At 40.2% G+C, this 17,163-nt stretch overlaps 1 protein-coding gene across 2 annotated transcripts; it reads left to right on the top strand.

Annotated features, from left to right (window-relative positions):
* The first annotated feature begins 13,126 nt into the window (after nt 1–13,126).
* On the top strand, nt 13,127–16,617 carry LOC104094643 (pentatricopeptide repeat-containing protein At4g26680, mitochondrial). 2 transcript variants are annotated; one of them, XM_009600607.4, is made up of 2 exons: nt 13,127–14,944; nt 16,113–16,617. In XM_009600607.4, the coding sequence occupies exon 1, from the start codon at nt 13,286–13,288 to the stop codon at nt 14,843–14,845; it is 1,560 nt and encodes a 519-aa protein (XP_009598902.1). In that variant the 5' UTR covers nt 13,127–13,285; the 3' UTR covers nt 14,846–14,944; nt 16,113–16,617. The 2 variants fall into 2 exon arrangements, with proteins under 2 accessions (XP_009598902.1, XP_009598901.1); XM_009600606.4 differs by having other exon boundaries at nt 16,103–16,617.
* Nucleotides 16,618–17,163: the final 546 nt, after the last annotated feature.

The raw sequence follows: 17,163 nt of genomic DNA, 5'->3' as shown, positions 1-17,163 counted from the left end.
AAATGTTGAGGGAGTTCGTGCCCCGATTTCAAATAGAACGCATGGAATTGCCACCGGTCACATATGATTGGGCCGTTCAAGCTTTCACCCAAGGGTTGAACGAGCGGAGCTCGATAACATCACGTCAGTTGAAACAAAGTTTGATCGAGTATCCTACCGTAACCTGGGCAGATGTGCACAATCGATATCAATCGAAGATCAGGGTCGAGGATGACCAACTAGGAGCTCCTTCTGGTTCAGTACATCCGAACAGGTCGATAGTTAAAAACTAGAGGGATATCGACAGGGAGCCAAGGTCGAATAGAGACCGATATCAACCATATACCGCAGATCAAAGGAACGATGGTTCAGGACGTAATTCCGCCCGGAACAATCGAAGAAGTGATCGAGGACAGAGTTCTCGGGGATTTATGAGAAAAAGTAGTTTTGACAAGCATGTCGATCCAACAGAGGCACCTCAATTATCGGAATATAGCTTTAGCATCGATGCATCGGGCATTGTATCGGCAATCGGAAGGATCAAAGATACTAGGTGGCCCAGACCCATACAGACCGATCCTTCCCAAAGAAACCCAAATTTGTTGTGCAAGTATCATGGCACGCATGGCCACAAGACCGAGTATTATAGACAATTAATGGATGAGGTAGCCCGTCTATTCAACGAGGGCCACCTTCGAGAGTTCCTAAGCGATCGAGCCAAGAATCATTTCAGAGAAAGGGACGCCAATAGGAAAAATGAACAGGAGGAACCCCAACACGTCATTCATACGATCGTAGGTGGGGTCGACATTCCACAATGACCCATGTTCAAACACACTAAGGTATCAACCACTATGGAAAAACGAACCCGAGATTATGTGCCCGAAGGCACTTTGTCATTCAACAACGAAGAAGCAGAAGACATTTCTCAGCCACATAATGACGCTCTGTTAATTTCTATCTTATTAAATAAAGTTCAAGTTAAGCGTGTTTTAGTGGATCCAGGTAGTTCGGCGAATATCATCCGGTCGAGGGTCGTGGAACAGCTCGGCCTGCATAATCAAATCGTGCCCGCAGCTCGGGTTTTAAACGGCTTCAATATGGCCAGTGAAACAACTAAAGGGGAGATTATTCTACCGGTGAATTTGGTTGGAACAATTCAAGATACCAAGTTCCACGTAATCGAGGGTGACATGAGGTACAATGCCCTACTCGGAAGGCCTTGGATCCATAATATGAGGGCAGTCCCTTCGACCCTCCACCAAGTGATGAAATTCCCGACGTCGGACGGTGTAAAAAAAGTATACGGGGAGTAGCATGCTGCAAGAGAAATGTTTGCGGTCGATGAGGTAACACCAATATCGGCACTATCAACCTCGGAAAGGTTGAGCATCAAAGGTAAATAGGAAGTCAAATAGCAATCACATCCATCAGCCTTGACCAAATCGGGGAAGCAGGAGATAGAAAAAGAAGAAGAGGATTTTCTGACCCCTCAAACTTTTATTGTTCCCGAAAATTCCGACGCCAATGAAGCAACGGTTGAAGAGCTGGAACAGGTTATATTGATCGAGTACCTACCCTAGCTAAAGGTATACCTAGGAACGGGGTTAACCCTCGAACTCAGGAACAGGCTTATTCAATTTCTTATTGATAACATAGATTATTTTTCTTGGTCCCATTTAGACATGACAGGGATCCCATCGGAGATAACAACACATCGGCTAAGCCTGGACCCCGGGTTCAAATCGGTAAAACAAAAGAGGAGACCCCAGTCCGAGATAAAGCACGCATTCATAAAGGACGAGGTAACTAAACTTCTCAAAATAGGGTCCATTCGGGAGGTGAAATACCCGAATGGTTAGCCAATGTAGTTGTAGTCCCTAAAAAGGGAACAAACTTAGAATATGTGTAGATTATAAGGATTTAAACAAGGCGTACCCCAAAGATTCTTTTTCACTGCCTAACATCGATCGCATGATCGATGCCACAGCCATCCACGGGATCCTTACTTTTCTCGATGCCTATTCCGGGTACAATCAAATCCAAATAAACCGGAGGACCGAGAAAATACTTCATTTATCACCAAGTATGGAACATATTGTTATAATGTAATGCCCTTCGGGCTAAAAAAAATGCAGGAGCTACTTACCAACGCCTAGTAAATAAAATGTTCGAAGAACAAATAGGTAAATTAATGGAAGTTTATATTGATAACATGCTAGTTAAGTCCCTGCGCGCAGAGGACTATTTGGTTCATTTGTAGTAAATGTTCGAGATTTTAAGGAAATACAACATGAAGCTCAACCCCGAGAAATGTGCTTTTGGGGTCGGATCGGGCAAGTTCCTTGGCTTCATGGTATCGAATCGGGGGATCAAGATCAACCCCGATAAAATCAAGGCGATCGAAGACATCACCGTCGTGGACAGTGTAAAAGCCGTACAGAAACTAACCGGATGGATAACTACCTTAGGCCGATTCATTTCGAGGTCGTCGGATCGAAGCCACCAATTTTTCTCTCTACTCAAAAAGAAGAACGATTTTGCCTGGACCCCGGAATGCCAACAGGCATTAGAGGGATTGAAGCGATACCTATCAAGCCCACCGCTGCTTCACACTCCGAAGGCAGATGAGAAACTTTACTTGTACTTGGCAATATCGGAAATAGCGGTCTCGAGCTAGCTAAAAGCTTGGGAGCAGAAGTTCGAGAGGATAGAATGCAAAGGTATTTGGACAAACTGTAGGTAACTTTGCACCGTTTCAAAGAATGGACTTTACAGCATGTACCTCGAGAACAAAACAGTGAGGCCGATGTACTTGCAAATTTGGGGTCATCAGTCGAGGAAGACGAGATCAGCTCTGGGACTGCCGTCTAACTCTCGAGATCCATGATCGAGGAAGGTCATGCCGAGATAAACTATACAAGCTTAACCTGAGATTGGAGGAATAAATATATTGAATACTTGAAGAACGGAAAGCTCCTATCAGACCCTAAAGAGTCGAGGACCCTACAAATCAAAGCTGCTCGATTCACATTGGCTGAAGATGGAACATTATACAGAAGGACATTCGATGGACCATTGGCAGTATGCTTAGGACCAGGAGACACCGATTATGTTTGACGCGAGGTCCATGAAGGCACTTGTGGGAACCACTCTGGCGCTGAATCACTGGTACACAAAATTATTAGAGTAGGATACTACTGGGATAGCATGGAAAAAAATACCAAGGAGTTTGTTCGAAAATGTGATAAATGTCAAAGGTTTGCACCGATGATCCATCAGCCCGAAGAACAACTTCATTCAGTCCTATCCCCATAGCCATTCATGAAATGGGGGATGAACATCGTCGGCCCTCTGCCATCGGCCGCAGGTAAAGCTAAGTTCATTTTATTTATGACTGACTATTTCTCTAAATGGGTTGAAGTACAGGCGTTCGAGAAAGTGAGAGAGAAAGAAGTTATAGACTTCATCTGGGATCACATCGTATGTCAATTTGGGATACCCGCCGAAATAGTATGTGAATGGAAAAAAATTTATCGGCAGCAAGGTGACGAAATTCCTCAAAGGCCATAAAATAAAAAGGATATTAACAATGTTGTATCACCCTAGTGGGAACTGACAGGCCAAATCGACGAACAAGACTATCATTCAAAACATAAAGAAAAGGTTGAACGACGCTAAGGGGAAATGGAGAGAAATTTTACCCGAAGTCCTTGGGGCATATCGAACAACATCAAAATCCAGTATGAGGGCAACCCCGTTCTCCTTAGTATATGGCTCTGAGGCCTTGATTCCACTCGAAGTCGGGGAACCCAGTGCCAAGTTTCGACATACAACAAAAGAGTCAAATCACGAGGCTATGAATACTAGTCTCGAATTATTGGATGAAAAACGAGAAGCCGATCTCATCCGATTGGCCGCCTAAAAACAACGGATCAAAAGATACTATAATCGAAGAACCAATCTTCACCATTTTAAAATCAGGGACTTAGCGCTAAGGAAAGTCACCCTTAACACCAGAAATCCAAATGAAGGGAAGGACCGTATCAGGTACTCGAAATCGTCGGTAAATGATCCTACAAGCTCGGTGTTATAAATGACAAACAACTACCATGCAATTGGATCGTGTCGTACCTAAAATGATACTACTGCTAAGGTATGACCCTCCCATGTTCGTTTATATTTCGGAACTAACCCTTGCAGGAGTTCGGCCAGGAACAAGGATGGGTTGTTCAACATAGCCTTAAGCCTAAAAGCACGCATTGCACTCTTTTTCCCTTAGACCAGTTTTATCCCAAATGGGTTTTTCGGCAAGGTTTTTAATGAGGCAACTATTGATCGTGCTAACTTAGAACAATTCAACAGTATCCGAAGCCTCTTTACAATCAACCTCGAATACTGGGGGGCGTAGGGGGGGGGCATTACCCTCAAATATATCAAGTTCGATGTTCGATTATCAAGTTCGATGCTCGATTATCAAGTTCGATGCAAGAAAGTTACTTCATAACAACAGGGTTCCGATAGGAAAAATTGTAAGAGCTAAATGGTCAAAACGAACCATGCTCATGTAGTTGGCCCGAGCCTTGGCACAAAACATGAACACATGTATAATGACTTACAAAGAAAAAATTTCTTCTTTACCGATATCTTATATCCAAGAAAAGATTTCTCTATTTCGAGATCTATTATGCGAATAGGCTTAAGGGCCGATCATTACCCCATAAATCGGGGACTACCAATCGAAAAATCAACGAGTTCGAGTAACCATTCTCACTCGGGGACTATCTACGAAGTCCAAGGGCTATATCACTTCGAGTTCGAGCAAGCACTCACTCGACTACTAAGCCTACGGGCTACTCTTATTTCGAGTTCAAGCAATCACTCACTCGACCACTAAGCCTACGGGCTACATCACTTCGAGTTCGAGCAAGCACTCACTCGATTTCTAAGCCTACGGGCTAACCTTATTTCGAGTTCGAGCAAAGCACTCACTCGACTATAATGCCTATGGGTTACCTTACTTCGAGTTTGAGTAATCACTCACTCGACTACTACAGCCTACGGGCTAACATTACTTCTAGTTCGAGCAATCACTCACTCGACTACTAAGCCTACGGGCTACCTTACTTCGAGTTCGAGTAATCACTCACTCGACTACTACAACCTACGTGCTAACATTACTTCGAGTTCGAGCAATCACTCACTCGACTACTAAGCCTACGGGCTAACCTTATTTCGAGTTCGAGCAAAGCAGTCACTCGACTATAAAGCCTACGGGCTACCTTACTTCGAGTTTGAGTAATCACTCACTCGACTACTACAGCCTACGGGCTAGCTAGCATTATTTCGAGTTCGAGCAATCACTCACTCGACTACTAAGCCTACGAGCTAACCTTATTTCGAGTTTGAGCAAAGCACTCACTCGACTTTAAAGCCTACGGACTACCTTACTTCGAGTTCGAGTAATCACTCACTCGACTATTACAACCTACAGGCTAACATTACTTCGAGCAGGCACTCACTCTACTATAAAGCCTATGGGCTACCTTATTTCGAGTTCGAGTAATCACTCACTCGACCAATAAAGCCTTAGGGCTACCTTGCTTCGAGTTCGAGCTCACTCACTCGACCTCTAAGTTTGAGTGATCACTTACTCGACCACTAAGCCTATGGCAAGCACTCATTCGGTTATAAAGACCACAAGGTCTAAATTCGATCAAATTGCCTAAAACCTCAAACTTATGAAAACTTTCATAAGGCATGAATGAAACAAGGCAGAGAATAAAACAGAGACAAGTCGGGAAAAGAAAAGATCGTTATATATATATATATATATATATATATATATATATATATATATATATATATATATACACAAGAGTGTTTACAACGTCCCAACAGGACCCTACACAAAAAAACCAAAATGGAAACTAAGGGCTAAGTTTCTTGGTTATCTCCGGGGGCGGTCTCTTCTCCATCGGGCTCCTCAACGCTCTCGGACCTACTCTTGCTCCCATCATCACCACCACCACCACCACCACTACCACCACCATCACCATCATCATCATTATCATCATCATCATCATCATAATCATCATCATCATCATCATCATCATCATCATCATCATCGCCATCATTATCGGAAGCCAAGGCTTCAACATCGGCTTAGAGCTCTTTAGCCCCTTTTATCTCTTCGGTGAGATCGAAACCTCGAGCATGGATCTCTTCGAGGGTCTCCCTCCGAGATTGGCATTTAACAAGTTAAGCAACCCAATGTGCTCGAGTTTTAGTAATCTCGGCTGCCTCTCTTGCCTGTACCTGAGCAGCTTCAGCATCGGCCCGATAGACGGCCACGAATGCATCCGCATTAGCCTTTGTTTTTTCGGTGTCAGATTTGGACTTGGAAAGTTCGGAGGCCAACCGAGCCTCGAGCTCCTCTATTTTTCTTGCTTGAAACCAACCTCTTCTCCTCCATGCCTTGAAGTTGGTTTTTCGCCGATGATAATTGGGCTCGAGCAGTTTCTTTTTCTGCGGCGAGATGGTTACCATCTTTCCATCCCAAGGCCTCCGCCCTTATCATATCGACTTCCTCACGAAGCTTCCCAATCACCTCAAGCTTTTGCTGCAACTGTGAGATCGAAATATTAGCGACCGTTCCAGGATCGAGCCCATGGATTTTTAAGATTATCATTACCTGCCCGGTTAGGTCGGTATGGTCTTGATGAGCCTTGGACAACTTAGCTCGGAGGTCCTTGATTTCTTCTTCCCTTTGCCCGAAGAGGAGTCTAAGGGCGTTCCTCTCCTCCGTGACCCGTCGGAGGTCGGCCTTGTACCGACGCAGCTCAGCTCGAGACCAAGAACATGCTTCTCGATGAACCGCTGTGACCTACAAAGAAAGAAGAAAAGAAGTTAGAAAAGAATAGCAAACATAAAAGTGGTATCAACGAAGGGAGTTAGAGCTTAGTCGATTCAGAGCTTGTTGCACTTCACAGAAAAGGCCCGACACATCACTAGGGCCAGCAATATCCTCGACACCATTAAACAAATCACAAAAGGGGTCCTCGCCTTCATGAGACCGATTTATCTCGAGGGCCCCCAAAGCTTGGGCTTCCCGAATTACACTTTCAAAAAATGCAGGGAGAGTAGGCGAGTCTCCGATTACTATTGCCCCAAGCGACTCGCTTAAGGCGTTCTCCTCAGTTCGGAGAGCTTCAGGATCGACCCTTTCAGATATACCCACAGGTTGTTGACTTCAGTGGGAGGCATCCACGACCTCCATTAACTCGGGGACTTTGCCCGAATCCTTCTCCAATACTACCTCAGTCCGAGGCGGAGACACACAAACCACCATCGATCCAGCTGCCTTTGAGGCATCAATGGTTTTCTTCACTCTGGCCACCAGTACAGACTGGTTGTCTTCTTCTTTCTCATTTTCATCCCTTAGACGCCGAACTGATTCTTCGGTCAAAGGGATGGTATTCTTCCTCGGCTTACGAGCCATCCTCATCTTCGATTTTTGATCTTCGGAATAGAGGTCGAAGCCTCTTCCTCGCCGGACGCCCCCCTCAAAACCGCATCCTTGTCCAGGCCTACATACAAGAAAATTGATTAAGTATATGAAAAATATCTCGTTCGAACTATCAAAGATACGAGAAAGAGGCTTATCATGATTTTTGGCCTCCCATCAGCCCTTTGACAAATCACGCCATGTGCGCTCGGCGTATGTAGAGGTCGAAGCCAGGTCCCGTACCCAGTTCTTGAGGTGAGGAACTACACCGGGCATCGAAGGAACCATTGCATCACAAAAGGGGATATCAGTGAGAAAGAAACGAAGGGGAAAAACAATAAGAGGAAACAACAGAGTTACACTTACACTTCATGTTCCACTCCTCAGGAAATGGCATCTTCTCGGCCGGTATTAGGTCCGAAGTCTTCACCCGAACGAACCTGCCCATTCAGCCTCGATCATTGTCCTCGTCTATGCTCGAGAACAGAACCTTGGTATCCCGGCGCTGAAGTTTTATTAACCCGCCTCGAAAGAGGCGGGGGCTGTACAATCAAATGAGGTGGTAGAGGGTGAAAGACATCCCCTCGATTTTGTTCACAAAAAAACAGATCAAAATAACGATCCGCCAAGAAGAAGGATGGATTTGGCCTAGGGTTATTTGGTATTGACGGCAAAAATCAATGATAACAGGGGTCGAGAGGACCTAACGTGAAAGGATAAGTATACATACTTAAAAACCCTTTCACATGAATAGTAATATCTTCTTTAGGAGACGGTATTACCACTCCTTTGTTTTCCTTGTTGCAATATTTCCTTATCTTTTCGAGATGCCCCTCAGTTATCGAACATATATACCTCGATACTGGCTCGCATCGGCCGGGAACCGACGAGCCTTTGTCGACCTTAAAATCGGAGGAAAGAACACACGCCCAGGGAACACACTCTTCAGGCCGTGGCTCCAACGGTGTTTTGTCGGCGGCAGGCTGTGAAGAAGAAGCTTTTTCTTTTCGAGGAACGGTTTTTGATGTTTTCACCATTTTAGTTTTGAAGATCTAGAATAGAAGAAGATGACAAAGATGTGGTGTTTTGAAGAAAGATTTTGCGGTAAAAATCACAGAAGAAAGATTTTGTAGTAAAAATCACAGGCTTGCATATAAACTCAGAAGATGCGAGAAAGAGCTTAGAAAATTTGTAAACTGGAGATGTAAAAGTGATAAATGGTAAAAAGAGAAGCTATTTATAGATTGTGGATTGACGGTTCAATATCAACAGTGGCCGACCACCGTCTGATACACATTTAATGCCTTGGTAAACTGAACCGACGGGACAGCTATCACATATGTCATGGTCGGGCTCGATGCAAACGTCAGTGTATATCTGATCGAGCCATTGGAAAATCATATCGTTTCTCGCCACATCCTTCCTGAGAAACGAGTGGACTATCTGTATTCGGTCGAAATCGATTTCGGCCTTCGTACGACTGGTCGAGATGGGAACATAAGGAACCGAAGAGAGTCTTCATAATATCGAGATGGAATCCGAAGAAGGCACAAACGAGCTTCGAGTTTCAGGGACAGGTCAAATACCGAGCTTGAAGTCATTATCGAGCTCGAGTCCAAATCGAACTATGATGAGAAGCGATGGAATCGAGCTTAAGGGCTAGAGGCCAACCAATACCGACCCTGAGTCAATATCGAGCTTGAACCCACATCGAGCTCTAAACCTGAAAATCGACCGATACCAAGTCCGGTCAAGATCGAGCCAAGAGACAAGAGCCGTTACAACCGCACTAAGAGAGGGAATCTCGGCGGAAACTAGAGAAAATTTGATTTATCATGGATTCCCCACTATGTATTTTTAATTATATTTAAAATAGGATTCCCCACTATGTATTTTTAATTATATTTAAAGTAGGATTCCCCACTATAAGAGGGATGACTATTATCTCTGTAAGGGATCGAACCATTGAGGCATTAAGACACCATAACTCAGATACCGTGCATATGCTCCATATTGAGAGATTACCATTTTAGGCTTCATACATTATTTTCATCTTGTTTATTCATAAATTATCCTACCATTTTAACCTTCATCTTGTATTTTCATTCTTGACAGTCAATACTCGACACTTCTGCTCATACGAATTTGTGTCAAGTTATACCACGTATTCTTAGAACTACGTACAAATTCAACTCATTCGTTTTTTGGGTAAACATATGTTTTTGCACCTTATACTATAGTACTATACTAACTTAACTGCAGTAAATTAACATGATTAAATACAAAAACTTAATGCGAGTAAATATTTTTCATAAAAAAGTACCACTTCTAATAATCACACAGTGATATCAACTTCAAAAAGAGGGGAGAAATATCATAATATTGTGAGGAAAAGTAAGCAACTAATAGTGAAAAAGCCAAGCAGAATCAAACAATGCACTAACATTTGCTCAGCTTAACAGAGGTAAGAAACATTAATGAAGTTTCTTTAACAGTACAATTGTGATAAAAGCTTTGCAGAAAATGAACAAACAAGAAAGGTAAACAGAAAAAGACTTAAGAAGAGAAACTAAAAGAAATGGCAACTGCCTCTGTGTTTCAATCAATGCAAGAAAGGGACATATCTAAATTTAACTGCTCTTTTAGCTCAATGCTTACATTGTGGAATCTAAAGCTACATTATTCTGATTTAAAAAACAACAGTATAAAATAATGTACTAGTACTAAATGTATATTTCCACGTGGGTTTGTGGGAGAGAGTTGGATATCCCCATTATTTATGCAGCAATTTTGGAAGGCAACCAGAGAATACTATTTAATTAATGGATCTTACCAATCTCTCGGACTCTCGGCAGAACTCAGTGGCAGATTCAGGATTTTAAAATCGTGGGGGCTCGTCGATTAAAATTCTAAAAGAAAAGAAAAAAAGAGTTGAGTTGTGGGTGCTCACTCAATTTTTATGTAAATATTTCTATAATTACCTATGTAAATTTACTAAATATGGTGAAAGGTAATGGGCGCTTTAGCACCCACATATGCCTAAGTAGATCCGCCACTGACAGAGCTACAACTTGCAAAGGATGATCGATTGAATATCTTTCGTCGGAAAATTATACTCTATATAAAGAAGTCAAATATTACTTTTGTACAAATATATTAAATCTTGAACACATAAATTTGTAGTTCCGCGATTGCTTGAACTGATTATTTCTGACGTCTTTTTCCAGAAAATTTCTAATCTTTTTCAATCTATTGTGTTTGTTTGGTGGGAAAAATAAAATATCTTGTGTTTGTGAACTCGTAGAAATTCCAAATTAAAAGCAAATTTTGTGGCACTACTATAATAATCTCGATAAAATTTGAACATTTCTTTTTGGCAACTTCATGGATTTTAAGTACAATGAGATTGTTTTAAAGTTATAAGACGAGCTAGTATTCTCCTAGTAAAAACTTGGGGGCATTTGTTGTTGAGGTCACACACCTAACCTACGGACTTCTTGAAGATTTTAGCAGAGACAATAGACTTGGACTGTGGTTGAGGTTTTCAGGGGAAGCCCAAAGAAAATTTTGGATTGGGTCAAGTAGAAATGTTGGTGGACAAATACTTAAGAGAAAAAAGGGAGAATGTCAAATATATGATACTTTTGTGCCATTGTTGATTTTTTGACTCCGATAACAGAAGTTTTGAAAAAATAGTTTAGCATCAAATTTTAGTATGCTCACTATGATTTCATTTCAGCAAGTGATGGTGATTGTTAGAATTTGTAGCAAAATCCCGATGATCACCAAATTTTTTAGCTCATGTTGAAAAAATCTAGTGATCGTCAGGATTTTGTCACAGATCTTGACGGTTCACCAAATATTTTAGCTTTGTGGCTGAATTTAAGGTACTTCAAAATTATGGCGATTGCCAGGATGACTTCCTGAAAATCTTACCAGCGTACTTCAAAATTCTGCCCTGAGGTTATTTTCTCAAGACTTTTCTTAACAAGGTCAAAAATTTAATAAACAGTAGTCCTAAAATCCATCTAGTATAATTTATTAAGAAATTTTCATATCACTTGTATTCAAACGCGCAACGAAGCGAAATACAAGGGTGTTTACAAAGGATACAAGCAACAAATATAACTAAGGCGAAATACAGAAAAATAAAATGTTGTTGTTGAGAGTTTAACCAACTAAGCTACAAGAACTCAAGACCTCCACTAACTAAGTGAGTGCTTTAACCAAATAAGCTACAAGAACTCAAGACCTCCACTAACTAAGTGAGCGCTTTAACCAACTAAGCTACAAGAACTCAAGACCTCCACTAACTAAGTGGACGCTTTAACCAACTAAGCTACAAGAACTCAAGACCTCCACTAACTAAGTGAGTGCTTTAACCAACTAAGCTACAAGAACTCAAGACCTCCACTAACTAAGTGGACGCTTTAACCAACTAAGCTACAAGAACTCAAGACCTCCACTAACTAAGTGGACGCTTTAAGCTACAAGAACTCAAGACCTCCACTAACTAAGTGGACGCTTTAACCAACTAAGCTACAAGAACTTAAGACCTCCACTAACTAAGTGGGTGCTTTAACCAACTAAGCTACAAGAACTCAAGACCTCCACTAACTAAGTGGACGCTTTAACCAACTAAGCTACAAGAACTTGTTGCTCTCTTATTTTTTAGAGTTGAACTCAAGACCTCCACTAACTAAATTGGCGCTTTAACCAACTAAGCTACAAGAACTCATGAGTGCTTTAGCTACAAGAACTCAAGACCTCCACTAACTAAGTGGACGCTTTAACCAACTAAGCTACACGAACTTGTTGCTCTCTTGTTTTTGAGAGTTGAACTCAAGACCTCCACTAACTAAATTGGCGCTTTAACCAACTAAGCTACAAGAACTCATGAGTGCTTTAGCTACAAGAACTCAAGACCTCCACTAACTAAGTGGATACTTTAACCAACTAAGTTACAAGAACTTGTTGCTCTCTTATTTTTGAGAGTTGAACTCAAGACCTCCACTAACTAAATTGGCGCTTTAACTAACTAAGCTACAAGAGCTTGTTGCTCTCTTGTTTCATTTCAAAATAATTATTTCCTTATTTTATGGATTTACTATTAAATTCAAATATAGCTATGAATGATAAATTTGCTGTAAGTATAATTATGAATGATAAATACGATGTAATATTTGATGTATCGCATAATTTTTCCTAATTTATTAGGGAAAAAATGTGCAAAAAATTAAAGAAAATAAAAATACATTTCTGAGTGAATAAAAGGATGACTAATATCTCGAGACTTTTAGTAATGACATCATTTGGATATAATAGAAAAGTGAAATTTAGAAACAATAAAAAAACTTAAACAATAATAAAAGAAAGAAGAAATAGCAAGAAAATATTCTTCAGCTTTAAGGATTTGGCATTTTTGCTTGCTTTACCACAGTCCTCCTTTTCCACAAACTTAAAAATCAGTGAATTCTCATACTTTCTTCCTACTAGATTAAATATCACCAATTAGTTACAAAAATAAAGATTAAATCCCACCAAGGGTGATACGGAAGGTAAATATAATTTCAAAAAAATACCGGGGACACATTTTCTATTAAGTAACAAATTGTGGGCAAATATTTAAATGTAAGAAATCAAATCACCCCCTTTCGTACCTGAAAATGGGTACCCTGCAATCGCAGCTCAAACACTGAAGTCCACCTTCAATTAATAAGCAAAAAGATTTCTCTTTTTATACAAGGTTAGTTCCCCCTCAATGAAATTTCAATTGGGTAACTCAAGAAAATTCTTGAAATGAAGTGTCTAAAACATTTTCGTAAATTTTCAACCTTTCTTGAATTACCCAAAAATACCCACCAAAGAAAAAAATTGGACCCAATTCCATTGCCTCATAGAACTATTTCTGAGCCTAAAGGTCAAGATCTTGATTTTATTAATGTAGCACATAGTCACCTTATACATTCTGATTGGTCTAAGCTTGAGATTTTAGCTTCTGGTTTAACCCCATTTAGAGTAAAGCACATTTTATTGAAAATTCAAAAAGATTATGTTTTGTCCCTTGAATTCTTCAATTGGGTTGAGGTTAAAAACCCTAATTCAAATACCCTTGAGAATCATTCCATTGTTCTTCATGTTCTTACTAAGAATAAGAAGTTTAAATCAGCTGAATCAATTTTGAGGAAGCTTCTTAAATCAGGTTCTGTTGATTTTCCTGCTAAATTATTTGAAGCTGTACTTTTATCGTATCGAATGTGTGATTCTTCGCCACGTGTTTTTGACTCATTGTTTAAGTGTCATGCTCATTTGAAGAAGTTTAGGAATGCCAGTGATACATTTTGTAGTATGAAGCAATATGGTTTTGTTCCTACTGTTGAGTCTTGCAATGCTTTTATGAGCTCATTGCTTAGTTTGGATAGGACAGATGTTGCATTAGGTTTTTATAAGGAGATGCGTCGGTCAAGGATTTCGCCTAATATTTATACCTTTAACATGGTTATGAGTGCTTTTTGCAAATTGGGAAAACTAGAAAAGGCTGTTGAGGTCTTAAGGGAAATGGAGAACATAAGCTTGAAACCGACTGTTGTGTCTTATAATACTTTGATTGCTGGACACTGTAACCGCGGCCTCTTGAGTGTTGCGTTGAAACTTAAGAGCTCGATGGAGAAGAATGGGGTATGTCCAGATAGTGTTACTTATAATGCTCTTATTCACGGTTTATGTAAGGAAGGGAAATTACATGAAGCAAGCAGACTTTTTAGTGAGATGAAGAGAATCAGTGTGGCTCCTAATGTTGTCACGTATAATACATTGATAAATGCATATAGCCAGGTTGGTAATTCTGAAATGGGAAGTCGGCTTTTTGAGGAGATGGCGAACAATGGATTGAAGGGTGATATCTTGACTTACAATGCATTGATTTTGGGACTTTGCAAAGAGGGGAAGACAAAGAAAGCTGCATTTTTGGTCAAAGAACTTGATAAGGCAAACTTGGTTCCTAATTCCTCTACTTTCTCTGCTTTGATTAGTGGACAATGTGCAAGAAGGAATCCTGACCGTGCCTTTCAACTCTATAAAAGCATGGTCAGAGGAGGTTGTCACCCGAATAAGCCAACTTTGACTCTATTAACGTCCACCTTCGTCAAGAATGAGGATTATGATGGAGCGTTGAAAGTCTTGAAAGAGATGGTAGAAATATCTATTACCCCTGATTTGGGTATGTTAACTGAACTATGCAACTCACTTCTCAGATGCGGCAGAGAAGGAACGATCATAAAACTTTTACAAGAACTAGAAGCTAGACGCCTCATGCCTGAAGGTTTTGATAAAACAACAATAATTAGTTCTATGGACTGAAGATATAATGTAAATTTTTTACAAGAAATAGAAGCTAGACGCCTCACGGACAAAGGTTTTGATATAGCAACAGTGATTAGTTCTACGAGAAGATAGAATGTAAGTTGTACAAAACTTTGTTCTCATTATTCCTAACATCTGTAACTTGCCCTTAATTTCTAAAAAAAATCAATTGCTCGCGTACCAACATGCTTTTATTTCATGAGCAAAATAGTTTGCCATATCAGATAATTGAAGCTTTTTTTTTTCAAAGATTACTCTCAGCTGTTAAATAATGCTGTACTTCTGAAATGTTACCTGGATAATGAACATCTGATAGAGAGTTGGGATACCTCTAGGAGTCAAACTTCTAGTGCCTTCTTGCTGTTTTCAAAGACATACAAGGTGTTAAGCTTCGCAACTCATTTTATCTCCTGTCTCATGTCCAGCAAATGTTATTGTGCTCAAAATATTTGATTTTGTTGTCTTTGATTTCCACTTGCATTTACGTAGCAGCTTCCTTTTATTTCCTTGAGAAGTCTTGAATTGTAATAGGAACTGGAAATATGGTTTCAGTATTTTCCATTCCTGGAGGTGTTCTTCTCCCATTTTCTTTTTATTTGGTGTGTGGGCCAGCTTACGCGCATCTTGACTAATTCCATGGGATACCTGCTACTTCCTAGCAGCAACAGGTACTAGGTAACTCTATCCACAAGATGAGCTCTGAGCTTGACTCTCTTAGTCTGTACAGGAACAAGGAAACATTTCCGATTCCCAGTATTCAGCATTTCTCTAGCATTTTGGGCCGCCTCCTATTTTCGGAACCTCAACTATAGCCTTGTTTCGTTGGATATCTCGATCGTTTTCACATCTTCCCTTTGCTTCTCCATGGTTAATGATTTTTTAGTGTTTTATTATGTTCTGTTTTGGTGGTCATTTAGGGGCTTGGCATACCATGTTGTAGTTTACTAGTTTTTGTAGTAGGTGCCTTTCTGAGAAAGCTTGGGCAGGATTTTTGCCAGTAGCCAACGTGTTATTTTATCTGCTGTTTGATCAAAAGTTAGTCAGCTTATTTTGGAAATTATTTCATGTCCTGATCCCTAGTTTTTGGCAACGAAAAGTTCAACTTGGTTTCATCTATTTCCATTTATATGTCATATGTAGCTCAAAGTCTCAGCAGCTTTTCGATGAGGGTTGTTTGAGACGTGTATGTAATTTGTTTCCCTTTCTCCCGTTCTCTGTTTTAAGTCGAGCATTGACATATTTATGGTCTATAAGTTTCCCCCAGGGGTGGCCTAGCGGTCGATAGTTGAAGCAACAAGTCAACAACCTCGGAACCAACATTTGAATCCCAACTGAGGCAGCACTAGACGAGATCTTACATCTACCTAAGTCTTGGTATGATATCCTGTACCTGTGTTGGTTGGAGATAGTAGGTATCTAGCGGATTAATCGATACACACACAAGCTTGGCACAAACACTTTGTTTTATCTTAGGAAGCAAAGTTGGATATTATAATAAGGATTAATATATTCCAAATTTTGCCTTGTCCTGATTTCTGAGAGCTCAACATAAATTAACTGCAGCTGTTTTACTCGTTTGACCATTTGCTAAATTGGTGTTGCCTCACTTATTTGAGTGCATCATTATTGTATCCTATATCTGAAACTTTTGATGCTGATTTAGAGACATGTCGAAATGATAACGAGATTCAAGTAACTTTTTTTCACGAAGCTGCTGTAGTAAATCTGAATCATTCTGGTTTAATTTTATAGTTGGTTGTTAGTTGTCACATTGAATATTTTGAGGTGCTTTTGTAATTGGAGTATTTCAATTTTACTCCCTCTGTTCTGTTTAAAAAGAATATTGCATAATTTTATATTTGAAAATATTTTAAATTTAAGCATTCATTCTACCTTTAATGATATATTTTTAAAGCCGCAAAAATTTCATGATTAGTTTAAGATCACAAGTTCCAAAAAGAAAAAATCTATCATATAACTACTTTCTTTATTCATTCACTAATACCTACGATCGAAACAGAACCGAACTTTGTTAGTTATGTACCGATAGCGTTCACCCGCCTTTCAAATGGTGAATCACCGAAGCCGAATCTATCTTGCGCAGACGAGAGATAATGATCGAAGTCAGACTTGAGTATGAGACGAGAATGAGATTGATCGAAAACATAGTCTGAACTGGATGTGTGAAACATGCCGCCAGCTTTTCATGCTGAGCCTGGATCGAACTCTTCATGCAACGAATAGAATACACTCTTTTCTTTGAAGGACGTTAATCAATAGTTCAGCCTTGCTTCTTTTCTTTGAGTTTTTTTTTA

Source organism: Nicotiana tomentosiformis, chromosome 7 (assembly GCF_000390325.3).
Source record: "Nicotiana tomentosiformis chromosome 7, ASM39032v3, whole genome shotgun sequence".
Taxonomy (NCBI): Eukaryota; Viridiplantae; Streptophyta; class Magnoliopsida; order Solanales; family Solanaceae; genus Nicotiana; species Nicotiana tomentosiformis.
The sequence above is the reverse complement of the archived record's forward strand: the minus strand, read 5'-3'. Positions and strand labels throughout refer to the sequence as shown.